This window comes from Pan troglodytes, chromosome 4, assembly GCF_028858775.2.
Source record: "Pan troglodytes isolate AG18354 chromosome 4, NHGRI_mPanTro3-v2.0_pri, whole genome shotgun sequence".
Lineage (NCBI taxonomy): Eukaryota > Metazoa > Chordata > Mammalia > Primates > Hominidae > Pan > Pan troglodytes.
The window spans coordinates 129,153,086-129,180,790 of record NC_072402.2 but is presented as its reverse complement, the minus strand read 5'-3'; the positions used below and the strand labels follow the sequence as shown (position 1 = coordinate 129,180,790).

The window sequence follows — 27,705 nt, the reverse complement described above, 5'->3', positions numbered from 1 at the left end:
AGACCAGGCATGGTGGCTTATGCCTATAATCCCAGCACTTTGGGAGGCTGAGGCAAGAGAATTGCTTGAGCCCAGGAGTTGAAGACCCGCCTGGCAACAGAGCAAGACTCCTGTCTATACAAATAAAAACTTTTAAAAATTAACTGAGCATGGTGATGGGCACCTGTAGTCCCAGCTACTTTGGTGGCTGAAGTGGGAGAATCGCTTGAGCCCTGGAGTTAGAGGCTGCAGTAAGCTATGATCCCACCACTGCATGCCAGCCAGGGCAACAGAGTCTCAAAAAGGAAAAACAATGGTTAACATGGTAAATTTTATGTTCTGTATATTTTACTGCAGTTAAAAAAATAAAGATCTCCTGGTTCTTTGGCTTTAGCTCAAAAAGGCTTTGGATCTCTGTAAAATTCATGTTAGTATGTAATTTGATTCACAATGATGCAGAATCAGTTAGACTTCTGTATGTTTTACTTTATCCCTTTTGATCATTGTAACACCTCTTCGTCTGTTTTATACATTGCTGCATGAGTTATTTTCTTTCTTCTCTATCAGTCTATCCACAAGATCTCTGAAGAGATCAGGTGTCCAAGCTTTGGCCCAGCAAACACATTCTAGAAACTTCTTGCCAGAGAAGCAGCCATTCTCAGCTCAGGTAAGGTTGTTCAAAGCCAACAGCAGGTGGGAAAATAATAGAAGGGAAACATTATGGAAATCAAGTGTACATTAACAATTGCCTTACAGTAGACTTAGACACACAGCTGAAAAATGAAAGTCAGACTCAATTGCCCGATGTACTTTTCTCTTTTCACATTTACATGTGTACTTGGGATAAACAATAATTGAGACCACCTGTGCCCAACAAGCTATGCAAGCAAAAATTGTTGCCTTTAGTGAGATCTTGTTAAAAAGCAGGTGTGTGAGAGCCTGACCATAATAAGAATTGGAGACCCTAAAAGAGACCATGTTAAAAGCTCAGATTTTTCAGCAACTACTCAAGACCTCAAGACTGGGCTGTTTTTGTTCCTCAGGCAGCAGGAATTCTGCATGGCTCTATAAACCATAACACACGGGGTCCTTGTTTGCTTGAGGGCACTAAGATGATGCCTGGTGTTTTATACAGAGCATACTTGCTGTGCATCGCATATAGCAGGGACTTAATAGTGGATGAGCAGATCATGAATGGCTTGAGAAAAGCCATTTGATAATTTCAACTGAAACCTCAGACACAAATCTTGATGTAGCATCGCATGTGGAAAACACCACGTGCCAAACCCTGTGACATGGACATTGGACTTTCCTAGCCTGCCAGGCGCTAAGGAAGGGGACAACCCATTGCAGCCAAGCCAGGAAGTCAATGAGAGGCAAACACAGCGTGGTCTAGGATTAAACAAACCTCTTAGTGATCTCCTTGACTCAGAATCCAGAATGCAGGGCAGTTCTTTGAGCTGCCTTACATTGGCACACTCGTCTTTCTGCTTGGCAGTTTGTGAACTGAGTAGAGAGTTTTCTCTCTTGTCTCCCAGTCACCTCTTGCAGCTCTCTGACATAATGAATAATCTGAAGGCAGGCAGGCACTTCAGTCTAGGTGAAGGCTGCTCTTGTGAAAGTTCCTCAGACCCTTGGTGTTTCATAAAATGGGGGATTTGTAAGGACTAGTGAAAGAGAAAATCAGCAACATAGGCTTCTGATGAAACAGGTGGTAAAAATGCTCACATAATTACCATCTCCATTTTCCTTCTTAAGAAAAAAACACAAAGTAGAACTTCCAGAATAGGTTCAATTATCGGTTTATTCAGTAGACTTTTTTTTTTTTTTTTTTTTTTTTTGAGACGGAGTCTCGCACTGTCACCCAGGCTGGAGTGCAGTGGCACAATCTTTGCTCACTGCAAACTCTGCCTCCCGGGTTCAAGCAATTCTCGCGCCTCAGCCGCCTGACCAGCTGGGACTACAGGCACCCGCCACCATGCCCAGCTAATTTTTGTATTTTTAGTAGAGATGAGGTTTCACCATGTTGGCCAGGATGGTCTTGATCTCCTGACCTCGTGATCCACCCGCCTCAGCCTCCCAAAGTGCTGGGATTACAGGTGTGAGCCACCACACCTGGCCATTAGACTTTTATTAGTTCCAGATTTCTATTTTACAGCCCCAGCCTAACAAGGGAGGAGAGAGGGGAGCTCAGCAAGTTCTGGCACAGGAGGAGCTGAGTAAACACAAGTCCTGTGATGGGCATGGGCTTTGCTTATGTGATCTAATTCTCACAACCATCCTAGAAAAGAGCTTTTACTCTCCCAGTTTCATAGATTATGAAACAGATGGTTGGAGATGATACATATCTTGCTCAAAGCCAAAGAGCTAATAACTGGGTATTCCCTGGAACACCCAAGGGTCAGGATGCAACACCTCCAGGGCACTTGAGCTCTCCTTCCTGCTCTCCACTTGTCATTTCAGCTGTCTGTTGGCCTTATCCTTCCCCATTACCAGCAGGTTTTCTTCACATGCTGGGCTATAGTTATGTGAAGTGTCTGGGGTCATACAGGAACTGACCCCGCTCTACAAGCTGGAAATTCCAGGGAAGGCATCACCCTAGCCTGCCCTCATGTACACACCTGTGGGGAGGAGAGAACTGGTTACTGTGACTGGCAGGCCCACCAGAACCCCACAGATTGGGGAAGCAATAGTTGCCCAAAGAAATGGATTTGGGGAATTGTTATAAGACAGGGAAACACAGGAACTCTTACAGGACAGAATGACGAACTGGGGTTAAGTCTGGTAAGTTACCTGCTGCCAGTGCTTATCTCTGTTGTCTCGAAGGGGATAGCCATTTACATAGGTCTCAGAGGCAGATGCAGAAAAGAGGAGTCTAAGCTACTCTGCTAGACTTACAGGGACCGTCTTCCTGGCTGTCACCTGGCTGGAGGGGAAAATGCCTGCAGCCTCAAATCTTTTGCTCATCAGGAGCCCAGACCCAACACTGTGTTCTGTGCCCTGGAAACTTAGGAAGATGTTGTATTATTTAAACCAAATAGTGTAGGCTGGACAGGGTTCAGAATGAAAGGCTTCAAACATTTTTTAATTTGAAAATAAGTACTAAAAATAGGCAGTTACCAAATGCCAGTAACAATCTAGCAGCAGTACCTACCCCAAGGTCCAGGCCACAGCAGACACCTTGTGGGCTTTGGGGAGGTCCAAGGCCAGAAAGCACATTCAGTGTCTGCTCCAAGTAGTAAGTGAGTCTACTCAGGCCCAGGCAAGACCACAACTCTACCTTCCCCGTCCTGTGCTTCCTGGAACAGAAAGAGCTCTTTGGCCTCATCTGGTCTATTTCTTTGATCCTCAAGGAAGCCATGAGCTCAAATAGAATTTAAATGCAAATTGTGTATTTTTGGTAATGATAGAAAAATAACTACTTTTAAAGCTTGTTAGTGCTTTAGCATGTTATAGCTCTAGGGTTTCAGAGAAATGAAGAACTTGACAAGCAGGAGTTCAAGCACAAGGTCAAGTTTCTCCTTACATTTTGCACTTGCACAATCTCAGTGCTGACTAGCAACTTTATCTCTAGTGTCCTAGGAGATTTTATGGATTACATATACGTGAGAGATCATTTGGCATTTGGGTTTATTCAATGTGTATAAATGCCTCAAACATGTTTCTCTCATGGGAGTTGCAACCCTCCATCACTGCAACCCTCCATCACTGCCCACTGGTTTTCACCTCCCTCTCTGGCTACAACCCACCACAACAGTACATGTGTTAGTCTTTCTTGGTTTGTTTTTTGGGCTTGGGAGTTTTTTGGCATTAAAATGTGGTAAAATGCACATAACAAAATGTACTTGTCTTAACCATTTTTAAGTATACAGTTCAGTAGCATTAAGGACATTCACGTTTTGCAGCCAATCTCCAAAACATTTTTACCTTGCAAAACTGAAACTCTATACCCATTAAACAACTCCACAATCCCCACTGCCCCTCTCCCTTGGCAACCATCATTCTACTTTCTGTGTCTGTGAATATGACTACTCTAAATACCTCATATAAGTGGAATCATACTTGTCTCTTTGTGGCTTATTTCACTGGAAATACTGTCCTCAAGGTTTATCCATGTTGTAGCATGTGTCAAAATTTCCTTTCTTTTTAAGGCTGAATATTTTATTGGATGTATGAACCACATTTTGTTTATCCATTCATCTGTCAAGGACACTTGGGTTGCTTCCACTTCTTAGTTATTGAGAATAATGCTGCTGTGAACATGGGTGTACAGATATCTCTTTGAGACCCTGTGCTCAATTGTTTTGGTTATATACCCAGAAGTGAGATTGCTGAATCATATGGTAGTACTATTTTTAATTCTTTGAGGAAACTCCTTATTGTTTTCCATAGCAGTTGCATTATTTTGGATTCCCACCAATAGTGCACAAGGGTTCCAATTTCTCCACACCTCAACACCACTTGTAATTTTGTTTTGTTTGCATAGTAACTATCCTCATTGGTGTAAGGTGGTATCTCATGATTTTGATTTGCATTTTCCTAATGATTAATGATGTTGAGCCTCTTTTCATGTGCTTATTTGCCAACTATATATCTTCAAAGAAATGTCTATTCAAGTCCTTTGCCCATTTTTAAATCAGATTGTTTTTTGTTGTTGACTTGTAGGAATTCTTTATGTATTCTGGATATTAACTCCTCATCAGACATATGATTTGCAAATATATTTTCACATTCCATAGGTTGCCTTTTCACTCTATTAATTGTGTTCTTTGATGCACATAAGTTTTAAATTTTGAGGTAGTCCAACTTGTGTATTTTTACTTTGGTTTCCAGTGTTTTCAGTATCATATCCAAGAAATCATTGCTAAATCCAATGTCAAGAAATTGTTCCCTCTATGTTGTCTTCTAGGAGTTCTATAGTTTTCAATCTAATGTTTAGGTCTTTAATCCATTTTAATTTTTACATATGGTATAAGGTAAAAATTAGACTTCATTCTTTTGCATGTGGATATCTAATCCCAGCACCATTTGTGGGGGTAAAGAAACAAAACTGTCCTTTCTCCATGGAGTGGTCTTTGCACTCTTGACAAACATCATTTGACCACACATGGGAGGATTTATATCTGGACTCTCTATTCTGCATATTAGTTTATATGTTTGTCTTTATACCAGTACCACACTGTTTTGATTACTGTAGATTTATAATAAGTTTTAAAATTACAAAGGATGAAACTTACAATCTTTTTTCTTCCAACATTCTTCTTTATCAAGATTATTTTCACTCTTGAGGGTCCCTTGAGATTCCATATGCATTTTAGGATGGGTTGGTTTTTTCCTGCAAAAAATGCCATTAAGATTTTTTAAATATTTTTTATTTTTGTTTGTAGAGATGGGATCTCGCTTTGTTGCTGAGGCTGGTCTCAAACTGCTGGCCTCATGCGATACTCCCACCTTGGCCTCCCCAAATTCTGAGATTACAGGCATGAGCTGCCACACCCAGCCACCATTAGGATTTTGATACCAATTGCATTAAGTCTGTAGATTCCTTTGTGTAGTATCAACAGTTTAACAACAGTAAGTCTTCCGATCCAAGAACACAGTATATGTTTTCATGTACTGATGTCATCTTTAGTTTCTTTCAGTAACATTCTGTTAGTTTTCAGTATACATGTCTTTTGCCTCCTTGGTTAAATGTACTCCTAGGTATTTTTTTTTTAATTTCTGATACTAATGCAAACAATTGTTTTCTTAATTTCCTTTTCAGGTTTTTTATTGTTATGACACAACTAATTTTTTGCCTGTTGATTTTTATACCTTACAACCTTGCTGAATTTGTTTATTAGTTCTAACAGGCTTTTGGTGTTGTCAGGACTAATGGAATAATTAGGATTTTTCTACATATAAGATTATGTTGCCTGTGAAGAGAGATCATTTTACAACTTCTTTTCTAGTCTGGATGCCTTTTATTTCTTTTTCTTGCCTAATTGCTCTGGCTAAGACTTCCAGTATTTTGTTCAGTAGAACTCATGAAAGTAGACAACCATGTCTTGTTCCTGATCATAGAGGAAAAGCTCACAGTCTTTCACCATTGAGTATGATGTCTGCTGTGGGCTTTTCATATATGGCATTTATTACATTGAGGTAATTTTCTTCTCCTAGTTCTTTGAATGTTTTTATTGTGAAAGGGTGTTGAACTTTGTCAGATTTTTTTTTTTTGCATCACGTGAAATGATTATGTGGGTTTTTCTTTCATTCTGCAAATGGTGGTATCTTTATATTGAATGATTTTCCTATATTGAACCATTCTTGTATTCCAGGAATAAATCCCACTTGGTCATGGTGTATAATCCTTCTAATGTGCTGTTGAAATCTATTTACTAGCATTCTGTTCAGGATTTTGCATTGCATTTTACTTGCTGCTTTCAAGATTTCTTCTTTGTCTTTGCTTTTTGATTATAATGTTTCTCAGTGTAGGTCTCCTACTTGTTAATTGAGCCTCTCATATTTATATTTCCATTTCATTCCTCAAAGCTGGGAAATTTACAGACATTATATTTTTCACATAAGGTCTTTTCCCCTTTCTCTCTTTCTTCTGTTTGAGACCCTTTTAATGTATATATTGGTTGGCTTGATAGTGTCCCTTAAGTCCCTTAGAAATTCTTCACTTTTCTTCATTCTTTTTGTACCTGATTCAGCACCTTCAAATGTCATGTCTTCAAGTTTGCTGATTCCTTCTGCTTCGAGTCTTCTAGAGAATTTTTCAATTCAACAATTGCATTTTTCAGCTCCAGAATCTGGCTTTTAAAAAAATTTCTCAGCCAGGCATGGTGGCTCACACCTGTAATCCCAGCACTTTGGGAGGCCGAGGTGGGGATCACGAGGTCAAGAGACCGAGACCATCCTGGCCAACATGGTAAAACCCCATCTCTACTAAAAATACAAAAAAAAAAAATTAGCTGGGCACGGTGGCACATACCTGTAGTCCCAGCTACTCAGGAGGCTGAGGCAGGAGAATTGCTTGAACCCAGGAGGCGGAGGTTGCAGTGAGCTGAGATCGCGCCAGTGCACTCCAGCCTGGGTGACAGAAACTCTGTCTCAAAAAAAAAAAAAAATTATCTGTTAATATTCTCATTTTGTTCATAAAATGTTTTCCTAATTTTATTAAGTTGTGTTCTATTTTAGCTTACTGAGCACATATTTAAGATACTTGTGGTGTTTTTGTTTTGTTTTGAGACAGAGTCTCATTCTGTCACCCAGGCCGGAGTGCAGTGGCGCAATCTTGGCTTACTGCAACCTCTGCCTCCCAGGTTCAAGCAATTCTTGTGTCTCAGCCTCCTGAGTAGCTGAGACTATAGTCACGTGCCACCATGCCCAACTAATTTTTGTATTTTTTAGTAGAGAGAGGGTTTCACCACATTGGCCAGGCTGCCTTGAACTCCTGGCCTCAAGTGATACACCAGCCTCAGCCTCCCGAAGTGCTGGGATTACAGGTGTGAGCCACCACACCCAGCCCGACAGTTGTTTACATACTTTGTCAAGTAAGTCAGAGGTCTGTGTTCTTTAGGACTGATTTCTGGAGATTTATTTTGTACCTTTGAATAGACTGTGTTTCATTGTTTCTGTGTACACCTTGTGATCTCTTTTTGAGATGTGGTTATTTGAAGAAACATCCACCTCTCCCAGTCTTTACCAGCTGGCTTTGTGCAGGGGAATATCTTCACTAATCAGCCTAGCTTAAAGGCTCAAGTCTTCTCAAGTCTCTTGTGGGGCTGTGTCTTCCCTGGGACCATGTGTGTGTGTTATTTTTGTATTACTTGTGTTTACTTGTATTGTACTTAGGTGTCACTTGCATTCCTCTTCCTGTCATCTATTGCCCCAAAGCATCCATGGATCTGGGAGCTGCCTCCTATTCTAGTTCTCCAGAGCACTCCCTCTCGGCTTTGCAGCCTCTAACCATGTGTCCAAAGTATGTCACTCTTCCTATCAGCACTCTGAGTCAGGAAAGACAGAAACTAGTCCCTTAAGCAGCCCTCAGACAAGCTAGAAAGTTACAAGCAAGCTCCACCTTTTTCCTTTAGTCCCAAGGGAGAAACTGGGACTGAGGCAGTTTCCTTTGACAATACCATGCTGCACCAGGGAAGCGGTGGAATAAAAGTGACCAAAATTTCATGAAATTTCCTATAACTTTGAGTATGACTTGTTCTTGTTTAGACATTCACTTGGTTGCCGCAGCTTCTTAGCTGGTTTCTAGAGTTTTTACAAGATATTTTGGTCTGAATATTGTCTATACAGTGCTTCCGTGGGGAAACGAGCCTGGAGCTTCCTAATCTGCCATCTTGCTGAACGTCACCCCCCTAATCTTTCTTGTTTAAAACATATTGTTATTTTGTTTTATATTACTGAATAAAATTAGTAGGATAAAGGGAGTGAAATCCAAATAGTATAGTATGGCATGAAATTAAAAGTCTCCTTATCCACTTCCCAAACCCCATTCCCACTGCCTAAGGATAACCACTTGTAGCCATTTGTCTTTTGAAGTCTTCTGAGGGTTACTTCCTTTAAATAACGTTAAGTATACCTTCATTTCTTGATTCATCAACTTTGAATTGTGCAAATGATTTTATGCACCAAAAGATGGGGCTTGTAACAGAATCCTTGTCCTCCTCCTTCCAGTTTTTGTTATATTTTTACATCTAAATATCTCATCTGTTAGAACTTCAAATGATAATTTTAAACATAACATGTATAGAGAGTTCATGAGTTCTGAATATGTATATAAAGGAGATTGACAGTTATATTCCCCTCCATTCCTTTAACCCTACACCATCTTCTGAATTTTGTTTTCTAAAATTTACATTTTGTTCTGTGGCTATAGTATTTTATGCTTTCACTTAAAAGGTGTTTAAATATATTTATAATGCACTGTACAAACGAGATATGTGATGAGCGCTAAATGAAATGCAATATTTGTCTCTAAAGTCATCCCTCTCAGATGACATTTCCTTTCTTAAATTTTACAGAACATATTTACTGAGTGCCTTCTGCATGGCCCATCCTGTTCTAGGCACTTGGAGTACACGCATTAATTGCTCAGAATCATGTTATATCTTTGGACCTGTTTTTGGTTTAGACAAACATATCTAGAATTGTCTTTCCTTTTTGTTTGTTGATGGTAAAATGTATGACACAGTTTGGATATTTGTCCCCACCCAAATCTCATGTTGAATTGTAATTCCCAATGATGGAGGTGGGGCTTGATGGGAGGTGTTTGGGTCATGGGGGCAGATCCCTCATGGCTTGGTGCTGTCTTTGCAATAATGAGTTCTTGTGAGATCCGGTCATTTAAAAGTGTGTGGCACCCGACCAGGTGCGGTGGTCATGCCTGTAATCCCTGCACTTTGGGAGGCCGAGGCAGGTGGATCACCTGAGGTCAGGAGTTGGAGACCAGCCTGGCCAACATGGTGAAACCCTGCCTCTACTAAAAATACAAAAGTTAGCCAGGTGTGGTGGCACGTGCCTATAGTTCCAGCTATTCAGGTGCTGAGGCAGGGGAATCGTTTGAACTCAAGAAGCAAAGGTTGCAGTGAGCTGAGATTGCACCACTGCACTACAGCCTGGGCAGCAGAGCAAGACTCCATCTCAAAAAAAAAAAACAAAAGTGTGTGGCACCTCCCCCACAACTCTCTCTCTTGCTCATGCTCTGGCCATGTGATGCCCCAGAAGCTGAGCAGGTGCTAGCACCATGCTTCCTATAAAGCCTGCAGAAGTGTGAGGCAATTAAACCTCTTTTCTTTATAAATCACCCAGCCTTGGGTATTTCTTTATAGCAATGCAAGAAGGCCTAACACAATGTGTTAACTATATTACTAACATCTCAGCTTCAATGTCACTGTCTCAGCACGGTGATATTTTAAACTACAATTCCTCTCCTACATCCCCAGTTATTTATCCAGAGCACTTACCATTTTCTAATCTGTTACATAATTCACTTATTTATTTGGCTTAATGTCTTTCTGCATCCCCCCACTAGAACAAAAACTCTTGGAGGCTTAAGAAATTTGTTCACTGCTGTATCCTCAGTGTCTAAACAGTACCTGGGCACATAATGCTCGATAAAAAATGTTTTGAATGCATGTTATCTTCCTGCTATTGAATGGTATCCATTTAATCATGCTTCTTGTAAACAGTTGTTCTAAAAATCTCTCATTGTTTGTTCTAATTTGGATAGAATGCCTTCTAGGTTGGCTTCAGACCTAGAAATCCTGAGATTTAATTTTATTATTGGATTTGTTCTCTATTCTTGCAGAGTGTTTTCAGGTTGGGTGTGTGGAAAGTAAAGCCATTCATTGCTAGTGTAATCATCTTTATTCTGCCATCTTACTTCATTGAGAGTATGGCTGTAGACAGAATTCTAGTTCAAAATAATGTCTTCTCCAAAGTCTGAGGGAAGTGCCCCCTTTTATTCCAGACCACAGTATTGCTGTTGAGAAATCTGGTAATCTTCAAAAGTTGAAGGGATAATCAGAGAAATAATATTTCCCAGAGCTGAATACGAGAGTCTTCAGAACAAAACGTCCTTGAGGGCTGTGAAGTGAGAAAGTATAAATGTAAAAACAAATTTTTTGAAATTTCAAGAGACTTTTTTTTTAAAATCTTTTTCCTCTGAAGAGCATTTTCCTTGCTTTTTGTAAAACTCCCATTAATCACAGATTGGACTGCCTGACCCTCTACTGTGTCCTTCACAGTAGAATGAATATTTCCTAGATTCTTTTGTTGTTGTTGTTGAGATGGAGTGTCACTGTGTCGCCCAGGCTGGAGTGTAGTGGCACGATCTTGGCTCACTGCAACCTACGCCTCCTGAGTTGAAGTGATTCTCCTGCCTCAGCCTCCTGAGTACCTGGGATTACAGATGTGCACCACCATGCCTGGCTAATTTTTGTATTTTTAGTAGAGATGGGGTTTCACCATGTTGGCCAGGCTGGTCTCGAACTCCTGACCTTGTGATTTGCCCACCTCGGCCTCCCAAAGTGCTGGGATGACAGGCGTGAACCACTGTGTCCGACCCTTAGATGCTTTTTTTAAAAGAGATAGGGTCTTGCTATGTTGCCCAGGATGGACCCAAGTCCTGGGCTCAAGTGATCCATCTGCCTCACCCTCCAAAGTAGCTGGGACTACAGACATGCGTCACCATGCCCAGCTGATACTTTTCTAAAATGTCTATCTGATCATACTAGTTTCCTATAGGAATATCAGATTGAAAAGAGGGAAGAAGGGACAAAGGACTGCTTGTTTCTGTTTCTGGTTTTAGGAGTAACAGATCCTTTTATGCTATTGGCTTAGATGGTCTGTGGCCTTAATTCCATTGTGCACAGATTGGATGTGGCTGCATTTAGAGAGGGACAGTCGAGTCCCTTATTAGGTACACTTACGCTGTACCTATCCAGAGAAAATCAGGTGAGCAAAACCTACATACACTTGTGAAAAATGATAATAGGACACAATGGACATTATGGACATTGGAAAGAGATTGAACTTAAAATTACCCCATTTGGAATCTGGGTGGTTTTGCCAAAAGACAGAAGCAGAGTGGTTTTTACTTCCTTTGCAGTATTTCTGAAAAGTAAAAACAGTTTTTTGCAGAAACCCGGAAACAGCAGCTGAAATGTTTTACATACTCCCTAAGGAAGCAGCGCCCAGCAGATGAAGCCCTGCGGGAGAGCACAGCAGCAGCGGAGTCTCTGGGGGAAGGCGTGGTGTCTAAGGCAAAGGACTCTGCCAGCTTACATATTTATTTGAAAGACACAGACATAAAAAGGATGAATATGTTTATATAACTTAAAGCAATGGTTAAGAAATAGGTAACTAGGTGAGGCTCTGAAGATTTTTAAAGAAGTGTGTTACTTGCTTGCTGCTCCTTTAAAGGAGAAAAACAAAACAAAAAACATACCCATAAGCCTAGGAATTCTATCTGGGCCCCCCAAGGCAGGTTCTCAGCTGCATTTAACTGTCTAAAGCTACTGAACTCATGAGTTCTAGTGAGTTGTAAAAGCTCTAATGAACTCCATAGCTTGGATTTACAAAATAGAAAATCTGGGGGTTAGAATGAAGCACCGGCTTTACTTTTCTGCAAAGATTACCTTCTAATGAGATGAAATTCAGCTTTCTTCAATACCAAGATCACCATTCTTTGAGAACTTCCTTATAAGGTCGCAGATCAAACACTTGATCTTACTCAGGGAGTAACTGTTTTCTTTAGTAAATACAAAGATTTTTTTTTCTTCTAGGCATCAAAGGCAAACCAGATACAACATTAAGATGATGGGCATTAAAAAGATGAGGTAGGGGTCAAAATGAGCCTAGAGGTTGCATATATCTACAATAAAGTTTTTTTTTTCCTTCCTGCATAGATGGAGCAGCTCATTGAAAAACACTTTTATTTTTTCAAAGATTCAGGGTCTTGCTCTGTCACCCAGGCTGAAGTGCAGAGGCACCATCGTAACTCAAGCTCACTGTAACCTTGAACTCCTGGGCTCAAGGAATCCTGGGACAAGGTATCAAAGGCAAACCCTCATAGTCTGAGAAACATTATGAAAACCAAAAGTTAAGGTGCTACAACATAAAAAGTCAGATGAAGATGAGTAATTTAATGGTTTCATTCTTACTGGACCATTCTAGATGGAGACAAGTAGAAGGTAAAGTTTCAATGACTTCTTTTAAGTTTGCGTATAGTGTACTTTAAGCAGAGGGCACAGAATTTCCTTCGTCTTTATCAATTTTGTAGATGTTTGCGTCTTCATAAATATTAGCAATTTCTAGACTGATACTCTATTTTATAGATATTTCTTTTTGTGGTTATGTGCCCCTCCAACATTTTATGCATATCCTTTAAAAACATAAGCTCACAATGTAATTGCTCTTGGTCTACCAACATCAGTTTCTTCAGATACTTTTTCATAGTTGGGATTGTCAGAATTTTATTTTGCAAAGAACTTCATTTTAAGCCAATTTCTTTTTAGAATCTTTGGATATGGGATAAGGACAAAAGTTACCAGAAGTTTTGAAATAGTCTTTCCTAATATTTGTCTTTTCTGTTTTTAGAATGTTTTGTGGCAATTCTCATAAAACGAAACCTAACTCACCTATTCTCAGTATTCGACCAGCAAAACACCTCACTTACCTGTGCACATGATCTAATGCAACAAAGAGTCCCTAACAGGTTACATCTGGTGAGTATGCAGACGTAGAGATCTTCTTTGTCTTAAAACAGGTTTTAGCTGTGGCACTGACATTTTGGACCAAATCAATCTTTGTTGTGGGGACTGTCCTGTACATCACAGGATATTTAGCAGCATCCCTACTTTCCATCCCCAGATCCTGTACCACCCCTTCCTCAAGCTGTGATAACCAAAACTGTCTCCTGACATTGCTCTAATGTCTCCATGGGGAGCAAAATCACTCCCTATGGGAACCAGTGTCATAAACCATTTTAGAGACAAACTATAAACTAACTCCCCAAACTGTGATGGTGGAAATAGTCTATAACTTCCTAATACAGCAGCTGATCACTACATGACACTGCTAAGCACCTGAAATGTGGCTAAGTATGAGGAGAATTCTTAATTTAATTTCATTTTAATTAAGTCCTACATATACTATAAGGACAAGATGCTTCATCATGGAAAGCTGTGTAGATATCTGATACCTCTGTTAAAAATCATGTGGTTGATAGGCAATAAAAACTTACAGAAAGGGTTTCACCATGTTGTCCAGGCTGGTCTCAAACTATCCACCCACCTCCATCTCCAAAAGAGCTGGGATTACAGGTGTGAGTCACTGCACCAGGCATAAATGTTTTATTAGTCCTATTTCTATCCATTTAATTTTCATTCTGACTAGGTATTTGTTAAATTAAAAGGTGAACTGTGAAGTTAAAGATTACAATGATAGAAATTTAAATTCTCTTTTAAATCAAAAAGTTTTAAGTTGTTTTTTGCATGATAGGAATCATGACTGAAAATATAAGAATGCAAAAAAGGTGCTCTAACTGAATTCTGGTAAATAATTCCTTCCTTGAAAGAAAAGAAAAACTAAACAAATTTAAAGGAAAGGCCAACCAGGATTGAAAGAAAACATTTATTGAATCAAAATCAATACTTTCTTTTTAATATCTACAAGCCAACACAGAACTCATTTTATTCAAGAATGAACACAATGTACAAAAAAAGTATGCTTATATTATAAAAATATGTCAATTTTATCTTCTGGGTGCTTAGCAGAAGTCATTTTAAACAAAATCAAGGCAAACTTGTTCTCTATAATGAGTCTGCTATAATTTAACAACAAAGTGAAAGCTAATGTACTTACGAAGTATTTTTAAAGGCCCACTGATAATGCTGCACTGGAAATGCTAAACCCAATGTTAACTAAAGTCAACATTTCCGCTCTACGCTTACTGGCACCACTTCATGCCTACATCATGGGAAAGTACCTCTTTTACAGAATGCAGATCACTGCTAACAATCCACATGACTAAGTCTTCAGTTTCCCTTGCTTAACATTTGTTAGCATATATTTCAGCAAAGATTAACAGTATAATGAATGTTGAGTAGTAAAATCCTATTTAATTAGCTTCAATTTAAAAATGAGATATGCTGCTATGGGGAACAAATGACCTCTTGAGATTTACAACCCCCTTTATAAAAGTGGGAAAGCTGCCTCCCTAAAAAAAATTATGTATGTCCAAGGTTAATACCGTATCTTTTTTTGTAGTTTTCTTATTTCTTGATTTTATTGGCACCTCCCAGGCACTTTGGCATGTGCTCCTGTATAAAGTGTAGTTACTGTGCCTGTAGAGTTAGTGGCAGCTGCAGAGTAGTTATAGGCTGACAAGTCCACTTTTGGCTTACCATGGAGATCTGCTCCAACACATGCTGGTCGTTGGAGCAGCAAAAAAAAAAAAAAAAAAAAACAAAAACAAAAAAGCGATTTGGAAAAAGAATAAAATCATGAGTCAGGGAAAAGGATCACGGCTTCCCGTACTGTTGTTCCAGGAGTTATATGACAAGTAGAAAAATTGTACTAATTTAAAGAGTCAGTCAAAATAGAAGTAGACTAAATAGCATGAGTGCTGATAATGCCAAGAAAATCCAATCTCTCTTCTAAAGAGCTTGCACACAGCAATGTCCCTGGCCAAGAAACTGACCGTGCCTGGCTGAGCAGAATGACAGCAGTACTCAGGCAAATTCCACAATGTAACATCCACTTGGTGAATCAGTGACAATGGATGAATTCAACTTTAGAAGTTATTAAACAAACTGCAAAATGTCTACTCCGAAGATGCAAATGTTTTTCCTTGGCAGATCCTCTCTGTGCTTGGGATTGACACAAAGGCTCAAAACTGCAAAATACAAAGATCAAGTAATCTGGTGCCCCGCTGTACTGGGTAAATTAAATTTTAAAAAGTGGAGGAGAAATGCTTTCACATTTTACCTACATAAACCTAATGTTTGTTCAGTTGCCTGTTTTGCAAGAATCTTGGACTAAGGTAAATGAAGGCAGAAGATAAAGTGATCCCTGTTCCTTTATTCAAAGTTTTTAATTAAGCCCCATTTGTTATATGAAATGTTAATCCTACCAAATGTAGTTAGATAGGCTTGAACTGGACATAGGATTTAAACAAACATTTTAATGAGAACACAAACCACTGACTCTGGCTTAACACCACACTCTAACAGAAAAGAAGAAACCTTTACAGAAATATTTGAAATATACAAAATTCGTGCAAGGACAAACATATTTTAGAACCTGAGCAAAGGCTTCGTACAGGTTGTTTTCACTGGCAATAATTCAGCCAGGTCGGTATGTATGTTGCTCTTGGCAACTGATGTGGCCCCTAAAATATGTAGAGCACAGAAAGGCCAGTGACTCTGGAGGTCTGCAGTTAGTTAGTAGTACAGGCCAGAAGTTCAAGAAACTGCTACTGGAAACAACTGGATACCATAACATTAAAAAGAAGTAAAAATAAAAGAATGAGTGCACAAAAAGAAACGAACAGCTAATTAATAAGATGAAGATGCTCAGGATTGGGCTGGAGGAGAGTATGACCACAACACTCAGATACATAACCACACCTGTAACCACACCTGTTTACAACCACAGGTCCTTGCTCTCAAAATAAATATACTGAACATTTACAACAGAATGAATGCCTTATGAATGCAAGCTTTTCTTTTATTGCAATTCTAATCAATCAAACAGACCAAAAGGTCATACTTCTAAAATAAGCTACAAGTAATCTTTTTCTATGAAAATGATGTGACTTGGTGCCACAGCTAAACTTTTATCTAATAGCAGCATCATCAGCCCATGGCAGCAAAGAAATGTTAATTTCTGGCATCCCATGGGCTCTTACCGAAGCAACAACTTCATAAAGCATGCAGATATCTATTCTGCTGAAGTTTCAAACAAACAAACAAATAAAAATGATCATTGTGCTTGTGGGTCTCATACCTTCCAAAATATACATAAATGATGGCAAATTAACAAATAATAGCAGGTCCTTGCTTTCCAATAAAATCGTATGGCAGGGGGTTGGCAGTGAAAAGAAAAATGTTTAAAATAGAAGGAAAAAAACTGCACTGCAAAATGGTGTTAGCATTCACAAAAAAGATCATGCGAAGATCAGATCCATACTGATTAAACATTGAAAATTCAGTGACAATCCAAAGAACTCTGTCCATGAGTCCAAAGGCATGCATGCCAGCTGAAGGAAATGCAGGATTCGTCTGACAGTATCTTCTTCAGAGCAGAACAGTAACATCTCACTGGAATAATCACGACAGGGTGGACAAGGTGCCATCACACTTCTTTTTTGTAATTCAAAATAAAAGCAATCACAGGACAAAAAAAAATTACAGAATAGTGGACAGAGAAAATATAGAAATTCACAATAACCCTATAAAACAAAAAAAACTTGAAATTATTTCTACATTTTCAGGGTTTATCCTTTTTCAAAGTAGTCTTTTTAATTAATTTGAAAAGTTTATAAACAATGAAGTCTTAACTGTAAAATTACTACCCAAGAGATTATCTTTAGTATCAGTACTTTTTTGAGACAGGGTCTTGCTCTGTCACCCAGGCTGGAGCGCAGTGGCGCATTCTCAGCTGACTGCAACCCCTGCCTCCCAGGTTCAAGCAATTCTCGTGCCTCAGCCTCCTGAGTAGCTGCGATTACAGGCATGCGCCACCATGCCCAGCTAATTTTTGTATTTTTAGTAGAGATGGGGTTTCACCATGTTGGCCAGGCTAGTCTCCAATTCCTGGCCTCAGGTGATCAGCCCACCTAGGCCTCCCAAAGTGCTGGGATTACAGGTGTGAGCCACCATGCTCGGCCTCAATACTCAAAATAATGATTTCACTCTTGTTTAAAGGACACATAAGAAGCATCTTGTCATCAGAATCCTCCCCAACCAGATGTTTTAAAGTATTTGAAGTTCTTAATAAGGAAAAGAACCTAAAACTTACATTCCAAGTGCAGAAACTACACTTAGCTGAGTAATTTTGCCTTTCCCAATAAGTTCACCATTAAAAAATTATATATATATACATATATTTACTATTATTGGCCTGGCCATGTCTGGCCGTCAGGTCCAGACCCCCAGCTCTGAGTACTCACTGGAGAAAGGACCAGGGCTATCCCGCCTTCGTATCCACGAGCTGCATCTGGACATTGGCAGGCATTCCACCTCCATAACCTCCCTTGGACTGCATTTGGTTCTGAATGGAGCTAACCTAAAACAAGACAAAAATACAACAAAACAAAATGGAAGTCAGGAAGTAGGTCCGGTACAACTAAGTAATTCTTTTCCCAGAATTTTATTTGGGCTGCTTTTTTCAGAAGGGTACTTTTATAGACAAAAAATTTTTTATAGACAATTTTCTAGTTATAAGGACAAACAGGGAGGCTAGCAACTGAAACATTTTTTGCAAAAACCCCTATTTTCTCTATTTCCAAATTACAAAAGTCAGTTTTGTAATTCACAAGGCACTTGGTAACATTTGAAAAATGGTCAAAAATATATAGATCAACTCCACTTTCTTTTTTTTAAGACAGTCTTGCTCTGTTGCCCAGGCTGGAGTGCACTGGCGTCATCTCAGCTCACTGCAACCTCCACCTCCCAGGTTCAAATGATTCTCCTGCCTCAGTCTCCCTAGTAGCTGGGATTACAGGCACACATCACCACACTCAGCTAATTTTTCTATTTTTAGGTTTCACCATGTTGGCCAGGCTGGTTTTGAACTCCTGACCTCAAGTGATCCGACTGCCTCGGCCTCCCAAAGTGCTGCGATTACAGGCATGAGCCACCGCACCCGGCTGATCAACTCCACTTTGTTTCTCAACCTCAAGTATCTTAATTTACAGATATCTCACATATATAATCACCTCAATTACTTAGTAAAGAATCAAAACCAAGAAAATAAGCATGAATAAAATTGGACCAACCAAAGATAAATCTTAAAAGTCTGTGTCAAAAAATGTACCATGTTAATATAGCCTGATAAAAAAGAATCAAAGAATCCAAAGACAGATATAGTCCCAGTTTATTTATTAATATTGTAACTGGGTAAACTATTTATCCTCTCTGAGTATCAGGCTTCTTATCTGTAAAAGGGTTAAGATGGTAATCTCTCCCGACCACATTGCAGGGCTATTTCCTGATAGAGTGCAAGATATATGAAAATTGGGATATTTTATTTTTGCTGAAACAAAGGCACATAAAGTCATTTGCAAACTGTGAAGTACTTTTAGAAATATCATTATTATTCCAGTCTTAGTTCATATAAATTAGAAGCAGTCTGGAAGCAGAGAATTGGAGAGTCAGGCTAGACTGCTAGAAGAATGAACACAAGCAATATGATTTTGGAGGTGATGGCCTAACTAGTGGAGAGAGAGCACTAGCAATGTGGTCGAGTATTTATTTCATGGAATCAGCTCAAAGGGCCCTGCACACTTCCACAATTTGGAGGGAACCGGGGCATCATCTATTTATCAGTCACCTGCTTATCAAATACTTACTGAGCACCTACTGTAACATAAGGCATGAAGGGTGAGTTGCTTTCCACTGGTGATTCTGAGTCAATATATTTAAAGTAAGACTTGTCTAACTCATTTTTTGAGTAAGTCAGGTTTCAATATATACTGTAATAGAACATAATGGCAAAACAGAAAATGCATAGCTTATTTAGATCAAGAGAGTCTAAATGAGAAAATGTGTTTTGCTCTTAAATGGGGACATTTTTACTAACCTGGAAATTTACTTACATGGAACATCTTATTCGTATGACATCACATTATAAGGTATTGCTATAATAGTCAGATTAATAAAATGACTACCTTCAGGTAAGAGTGTAAGAAGAAATCTATATATTTTTTTGTTTGTTTTTTAAACATAAACTTGCTCAGTTAATGCAGTGTGAAGAGGCTAGGGCCTGTCATATGATACCAGTTCAAATTCGTCATCTTCCCCTTTATGGTAACTAACATTAAGTTATGTAGCACAAACCTGATACCAAGTAATTTTCCACTTAACATGGCATGTTAGCTTTTATAGATATTTTAGGCCTGTCTTAAAAAACATCTTTATGACCAGGTACAGTGGCTCACAGCTGTAATCCCAACACTATGGGAGTTCGAAGTAGGCAGATAACTTGAGCCCAGGAGTTTGAGACCAGCCTGGAAAACATAGCGAAACCCCATCTCTACAAAAAAAAATACAAAAACTAGCTGGGCATGGTGGTGCAGGCCTGTAGTCCCAGCTACTGGGGGAGGCTGAGGCAGGATGATCGATTGAGTCTAGGCGGTCAAGGCTGCAGTGAGCACTCCAGCCTGGGCAACAGAATGAGACTCTGCATCAAAAAAGCCCAAAACCAACCAAACACAAAATCTTTGTTTTTACACTGTGCATTCAATAATGCCAAGCAGATTCTAAGAAAAAAAAAGTATTTTTTCTCCAAAAGTCAATTCTTCAATTTAAAAGATTTGGTTTATCTTAAGTAACCTTTATTAAGTAACTTTAATAAGTAATCTTTCAGTGTTGAGACAATGTATTATTGTGACTGTGAATATACAATATTTTAACGCAAGGTTGTATTACTGAACGGGTAACAGAAATCTTTTCTGGAAAGAGGGTAGTAGAAAAGAAAGTCTTTTACACTAAGTAAAGGTAGAAGAATAATATATTTAGAAGAAAAAAGAAATTACAAGTCATCTAACCATTCAATAATATAGTTTAGGCAAGCCTGTTTCATATGCGTCAAGCCACATTCCTAATACTAGCTGCTCAGTTCTTTTATTTGAATAAACAGCATGTCTATTTATGGTTTTTTCTTATTTATTATTGCATTGCATAGGAGAACATAATTTTTCTCACAGAGTCAGGCTCATCAAATCAGTACTATCAATGATACTTTCAAGAAAAGTTACTCAGCCAGGCGTGGTGGCTCATGGCTGTAATCCCAACACTTTGGGAGGCCGAGGTGGGTGGATCACCGGAGGTCCGGAGTTTGAGACCAGCCTGGCCAACATGGTGAAACCCCGCTCTACTAAAAATACAAAAGATTAGCCAGGCATGGTGGCAGGAGCCTGTAATCCCAGTTACTCAGGAGGCTGAGACAGGACTGCTTGAACCTAGGAGGCAGACGTTGCAGTGAGCTGAGATCGCACCACTGCACTCCAGCCTGGGTGACAGAGCGAGACTCTGTCTCAAAAAAAAAAGTTACTAATTGAACAACACCGTTCCTAGCAGCAAGAACACAGTGCTCTGTGACGGTGGGATGGATGCTGAATATTGCTTTAGAGATAGCAAACTCAAATACGAAATAACTATAGAACACATTTGGGAAGCACATTTAGCTCTAAAGGGCTGAAATAATACTTCATAAAAAGTCCACTTCAGTAGCAGAGAAGGCTGCCTGGAGACAGCAAGGTAGAAACTCTACCACAGCTAAAGTCCCATCTCGATCCTGCATCTAAGATTAAGAGGCAGGTGTGCAAGCCCTGCAAAGTACAGTCCTAAAGTTCTACCTAAACTATGAGAAGCAAAAAAATAGTATGCCAATGACAGGTTTTTCATTCAAGGAGGAATCTTAAAGGAAATTCCAAAATGTACATAAGATTTTAAATGCCACGAACTAAAATTTAATTCCTCCTATACGGTTGGATTTATTTTTTTGAGATGGGGTTTCACTCTGTCACCCAGGCTGGAGTTCAGAGGCATGATCTCAGCTCACTGCAACCTCCCCCCTCCCAGGTTCAAGCAGTCCTCCCCACTCAGCCTCCCAAACAGCTGGAACCACAGGTGCACATTACTTCACTCAGCTAATTTTTTTGTATTTTTGGTAGAGACAGGGTTTCACTACATTGCTCAGGCTGGTCTTGAACTCCTGAGCTCAGATGATCCACCTGCCTCAGCCTCCCAAAGTACTGGGATTACAGGCGTGAGCCACCGTGCCTGGCCTTATAGTTGGATTTCTTAAAAATCTGAGGTGGCAGAGACAACATCTGTTGATGAGGGAGAAATTAAAATTCATCATATATAACAAATTTGAAACTACCCATTCTCTTTATTATAGTAACCATATTAATAAAAGTAATAGGGCCTCATTTAGTCTTTTCACTCTATGTTGATGCAGGAAACAAAGCTACTGACTGTTTTGACAGCAACATGATACCTCTTGCATTTCCACAAAGCAGTCAAGTGAAACAAAGTACTTTTCCTACGGATTTAAAACAAACAAGCTGTTTCCTTTCCGGGAAGGTTCAAATGTCATTCCTTTGCTTACCTAGTAACTGCAGTGACAAACGTCGTTGCTGTATCCAGGATACCCATCTACCTATTTTTAAAGTCCCTGTTAAGTCTTTTGTTAATGCTGTCTAGTAAGTTGGTATACAGTGGATCATAATTTTATGTTTATAAAATCCTTTCTGGTTTTGAACACTTTAGGGATCATTTATACTTGTTTACTTTAGGCATGGGGAAAAGAGTCAGTCTGTTGAAACTCAGTGGCCTGCTTTAAGGCAAATGTGAGGAACAACTCTGATAAGAACCCGCATTTGGTGCTGCTTCTATTATAACGCATTCTGGTTTTCTCTTCAACAAAAATTAAGGACTAAAAGGTCAGCTGAGTAGATCTAAAGCCTATTCTGAAACTCACTGAAACCTCTATTAAAAGACAGCGAATAAATCTTATTTCTGGTTCTTCACATCCTACTGGCAAATGTGACAAATTTTTACTGCCTTGCCCTAAAGGGATATGTGAAAATTCTAATCCTATGCTTAGTGCATGAGAACTTAGAGTAAATAAATCACCAACATTCTAATATTACCAGGTAAAGATGAATAGTTTATAACAGGGGTCCCAAAACCAGAAGTGGCCTGTTAGGAACCGGGCTGCACAACAGGAGGTGAGCAGCTGCAAGTGAGCATCACCGCCTGAGCTCTGCCTCCTGTCACATCAGTGATGGCATGGGATTCTCATTGGAGCACAAACCCTATTGTGAACTGCACATGCAAGGATTTGGTTGTGGACTCCTTATGAGAATCTAATGCCTGATGAACTGAAGTAGAACAGTTTCATCCCAAAACCATATCCCCCATGGAAAAACTGTCTTCCACGAAACTGGTCCCTGGTGCCAAAAAGGTTGGAGACCACTGGTTTATAAAGTAAAGCAATAAAAATGTGTGCAAAAGGCAACTAACTGAACTTAAAAGAACAAAAAGAGATTATTATTAAAAAGGCTGATATCCAAGTCTCTTTGGTGGGAGCAAGAGAATCAATAGGATATTAACCTCCATTCTGAACTCAAATCCTTTCAAGTTTCAAAGTATTTATTCGGGACAAAGGCAGCTATGAAGAGTTGCGTACAAGAAACAGAAACAAATACATAATCCAGGAAATTCAAAGAGATTAATTTTTCATCAGTAGTTTGCTTCTCTCTTCTATGCTCATATTATGTATTTACATTCACTGTACACAAATTCATTTAGCATAATGCTATTAAAAATGCTTGTGCCTATCACACAGGTTTCATATGACTATGCCCCAATGCCCTACCTGCATGTCCCACCAACATACTTACTGAATTCATTCCACTGAACAGGTCTCCTGATCCAACATGAGCTGTATGCACAAAGTTTGTGGGCTCTCCAATCATACTTCTGTCAATCCGCCGTCGCCTTTTCTAAAATATGGGGAACAAATGTGTTGAGAAAGTGATCTTATGAGCAACTTATTCTGATGGATTTTTATACTATGACTGTTTAATAAATTTGCCAAGAACACAAGCATGCCTAGCTCTTAGACTGCCACAATTACTTCTTATGATGAAATCCCCAAGAGAAATATATGCACAAAAATGATTAGTAAAGCAAAATAACAGGTTATTATTTAGAGCTTAATAGATTATTTGGTCTAGCTTTGGTCATCCACATATTTGTATAATAACTGCTTAAGTTTTATTCTTTTTAAAAAACGAGACAAATGTAAAATTACCCTCAGTCACTATTATTGTTGGCAAAGAACACAGTGGTTTGAATACACTGTCTGATTTTAAACATTACTTTCTGGCTTTCATCATTAACAGATGTATTATATTTTGATGGTTATTATTCAGATTATACCCAATTACCTTTCTATGCTAAAATGAATCTGTCATTTCAGCTGGAGGGGGTGGAGGTGGGAGGGTGAGAGGGTGACAGATTTGGTCCTAGTCCATTCACTCTTCTCTGGTCTGTTCTAGCTGGGAACTAAACCTGTTGACTAACTAGGCTGGGTCTTACTGACTCTTCTTAATTTTTTTTTTTTTTTTTTTTGAGATGGAGTCTTGCTATGTTACCCAGGCTGGTCTTTTAACTGGGCTCAAGCAATCCTCGCATCTCAGCTCCCAAGTAGCTGGGATTACAGGCACACACCACTACGCCTGGCTGACTCTTCCTAATTTTTGAAAAGCACTTCTCATGGGGTGCTGAGCCCCATTTTCCAGTAACTTTAGCCACCAGCTGGTGTCCCTGTTCTGACCAATATGCTCATCTACCCCTTAGAGATATTTCCTGACTGTACTGCTGTGTTTCACTGATTAAGAGTTTTCCAGATATGAAGATTATCTTAGATCTGTCCTGTTTTCCATGACCCCTTAGATATGATAATGTTATTGGGAGAGACCACTGGACACGTTGGGTTAGTGTCCTACTATGGGGCTCTGCTTATCCCAGTTTACTGTCAATAGTATACTTCTCCTGAAATTGCAGCTTCCCTCAAAACCAAGCAGAGTTATAAACTTGCTGGATTAGCTGCCTTTGAACATGACACTTTTATGTCCTTATCTACTGAAACGCTGGCATGATCCTGATAAACCCTAAAATTTTATCAAGAGAGTCCCATATGACAGCTCCTCAGGGTGAAAACATGACTTTCTACAAAACCACAAAAGTGGCGAGCCCATGCATATATTTTAGAAGTCCATATACATTGTTTTACTGTCCTCTCGTTTATATTGTCATAGATAGAAACAACCACCACAAAAAACCCTGACGCTTTTCCTTTGAAATATTTATGTTATTCATCCTTAGAATTCAGCAATGACATTAGACCATCTCCAAGTTTGTTGGGTTTTCCTTCCAGTAATTCTGCGTGGCACACGGTTATCTGAACACAGGTTTTCTGTATCTTAGAAAAGTTTTATTCTATTAGTTCCTTGATAATTGCTCCATGTGTTCATTTTGCTATTTCTGGAGTTCCTGCCTATGTGGACATTTGAACATGTGTGTGTCTATAATCTTCCAAGTTTCTTATATTTTCATCCTTTATTTCTCTTTATAATTTCACTGCATTGAAAAGTAACTCTGCTTTATCCTCTTCAGAGGTCCACGCTAGATAGTAAATATTATAACCTTGCAGGCCAAATACAATCTCCACTGTAGCTTTGACTCAACTCTGCTATTGTAGCATGAAAGCAGCTGCAGAGCACATGAAATTAAATGAGTGTAGCTGTGTTATGGTAAAAATTTATTTACGAAAACAGGTGACAGGCTAGATTTAGCCTGTAAAAGTAGTAGTCTGCTGACCCCAGCTCTAGATTTTTTCAGTAGTAGCCACATAATTTCATTTTTTCCATTATGGTTATTTTTCAGAGGCTGTTATGACATGTCATTGCAACATTTTTTAATCTCTGAAAAAGTTGTATTATTATAGTTTTTCACTCTTTTCCCTAAAAACACTTAACTATATAAATTATAAGTCTATAACACTAGGGAACAAAGTACTCTCATTTCTTTATTTGAACAACTTTAGTTTTACTTCAAGCCTTTTTTTGAAAGTTGGTAAGAAACTGTCTGTCTTTTGGGGCCCTGTTCCACAGAATCATAAAACTTGCAGGTTAAAATGGTATCATAAAGTCAAAAGAGGCTTTTGTCTATGTGTTTTAATTTTTCTATTTCCTAGCACAATGCACTGGTTTCCTGCTATCTTTTTCTCGCATACTGCTCCCTCTGATGATCTTAGAGGTGCCTCATACAAAGACTCCCTGCCCCTAATGGCAGACTTGACACCCACAACCATCCTTTGATCTGGAGTGCTGCATGCCAGCAATGCACTGATCTTTTCCTCTGTTCCCCATCTTTTTCACAGACTCAGTTTGTCTATTTCCAACCACCCCATTCAACATACTTCTCTTCATACTATTTTTGTTTGGAATGATAAAGCATAATTCTATAAATTAGCCTTAAACAATGCTAACTTATCTTTTTTAGGAATAAAGTAGGGAAAAAAGATGTTAACAGTTTTGTGCCTTTTTCTCTTCTTAATAATATATTATTACATTTCCACTAAATTTCCTTATTAGGAAGCTATTTGTCTGGGCAGGTCCAGAAATGTAATCTTTACCATCACAGGATACGAATTTTCTCAGCATGTGGGCAGGACAAATTATTGGGATTTCTTCCCCAGTGAGCCACTTAACTGACAGGTAGGGAGGGAAGCTTCTAGGTTCTTGTCACAGTTCCACAGGACAGTGGCATCTGCAGGACACCAGACTCTTCCCCAGGCGTTTGCAGTAAACATGTCAAGATAACTGCTTCTGATATGCAGAGAGAGCCACTTGGCTCTCTCAAGCAGGGGAGGAGGTGGTACCAGAGAATACTTCCTGACCTACTTCCAGACCACTAGGAGGAGTCTTGATCAACCCTTGTCCTGTGAACCTGCAGAAGCAACTCCTAACAGTTCTCATTCTGCATCATTTCCTCCAGAAGGGTGTGTTTAGAGCTTGCCAAAAGGCTCCACTTGGTCTATACCTCCATATTAAGTGATTTATTCTGTTGAGTTACTGCAGGACTGTGTTGGGGGAGAACAGAAACCATAGTGTGCTCAGGCCACCACCCATCTCACCCAAAAAGAATGAATAGATATGCTTGTGAAAGAAGGGTATTAACACATACTCACAAACAATAATTCAGCAAACATGATTACTGAGAATATTCAAAAGCTGATAACAAAACTAGTTCCCAAGAAGCTACTCTGACACTGAAAAGGAAAGGATGGGAAGACTTCAGCTTACTTCTATCATACTGTGTTATTAGATAACTAATATATATGAATGTGAAAATAGTATTTTTCAGCTTGAACTATACTGAGCTGGGAGTCACACCTTAGTATTGGAAGGTTTCTTCATGGCATCTAATCTAACAGTTTGTGAGATATGAAAGAAGCTTTCAGTCCTTCGCTCCCCAAGGCTGAGGGAACTCAGCTGTCCAGAAACTGAAAGGAGCAACTGTGTTGTGCAAGCATAGTAAAGGTAAACACCTAAGATGAAAATAGTAAGATAAGCAAGAACCAGATCACATAGGGTTTGTAAAGGACTGAAGTGTGTGATCCTCCCAAGAACAATGGGAAATAATTGAAAGTGTTTTAAAGCAGAGGAATAACATGATTAAATAGCTTGAGAAGACTACTCCACAATAGCTATAGGTGGAAAACACGTTAGAAGAGGTCAAAATAAGTTATTAATGTTGGTGAAAAGGGATTATGTGGATTCAACTAATAACACAGATAGAAGTGGATAGATTCAAGAAGTAGTCAGTGGATAAAATCAACAGCATTTGGGCCGGATGTGGTGGCTCACGCCCGTAATCCCAGCACTTTGGGAGGCCGAGGCGGGTGGATCACCTGAGGTCAAGAGTTCGAGACCAGCCTGGCCAACACGGTGAAACCCCGTCTCTACCAAAAATACAAAAATTAGCCAGGCGTGGTAGCAGATGCCTTAATCCCAGCTACTTGGGAGGCAGAGACAGGAGAATCGTTTGAACCCAGGAGGCGGAGGTTGCAGTGAGCCGAGATCGAGCCATTGCACTCAAGCCTGGGGAACAAGAGCGAGACTTCTCTCAAAAAAACAAAAACAAAACAAAACAAAAAAACCAGCACTTGGTTGCAGGCTGGATTTGGTAACTGAGTGAGAGGGAGGAGTTAAGAAATATGCACAGACTTCAGATTTCAGCAGAGAGTGTGCAATTCACTGGGTTCTGAGAGAATCCAAACTGGAGATAAGAGACTGAGAATCACCAGCATTAACAAAGCCAAGTTAATGAGATTTCCTAGACAAACTAAATTTCTGTGGTTGGGCAGAGAAGAAGCCATCAAAGAAGGCCAAGAAGAAACAGCCTGAAAGTCAGTAGGAAA

General features: G+C 39.4%; 1 protein-coding gene and 1 long non-coding RNA gene across 20 annotated transcripts in view; one reads left to right on the top strand and one right to left on the bottom strand.

Annotated features, from left to right (window-relative positions):
- The first annotated feature begins 556 nt into the window (after positions 1 to 556).
- Positions 557 to 14,999, top strand: LOC134809973 (uncharacterized). The gene is made up of 4 exons (XR_010156993.1): positions 557 to 646; positions 12,264 to 12,317; positions 12,427 to 12,671; positions 13,078 to 14,999. It is a non-coding gene; the product is annotated as an uncharacterized LOC134809973 (long non-coding RNA).
- CDC42SE2 (CDC42 small effector 2) overlaps positions 10,326 to 27,705 on the bottom strand; it is a 191,629-nt gene continuing 174,249 nt past the window's right edge. For 8 of the 19 annotated variants that reach the window (XM_063810613.1, XM_063810612.1, XM_063810614.1 and 5 more), the window contains 3 exons: positions 23,117 to 23,218; positions 17,654 to 17,769; positions 14,099 to 16,933 (listed from right to left, as the gene is read on the bottom strand). In XM_063810613.1, coding sequence (XP_063666683.1) covers positions 17,671 to 17,769; positions 23,117 to 23,218 — 201 coding nt within the window. In that variant the 3' untranslated portion in view covers positions 14,099 to 16,933; positions 17,654 to 17,670. Of the gene's footprint in view, positions 10,564 to 14,098; positions 16,934 to 17,653; positions 17,770 to 23,116; positions 23,219 to 27,705 lie in introns of those variants that run through there. The other 11 variants (XM_063810617.1, XM_063810618.1, XM_063810621.1 and 8 more) reach the window with 2 other exon arrangements.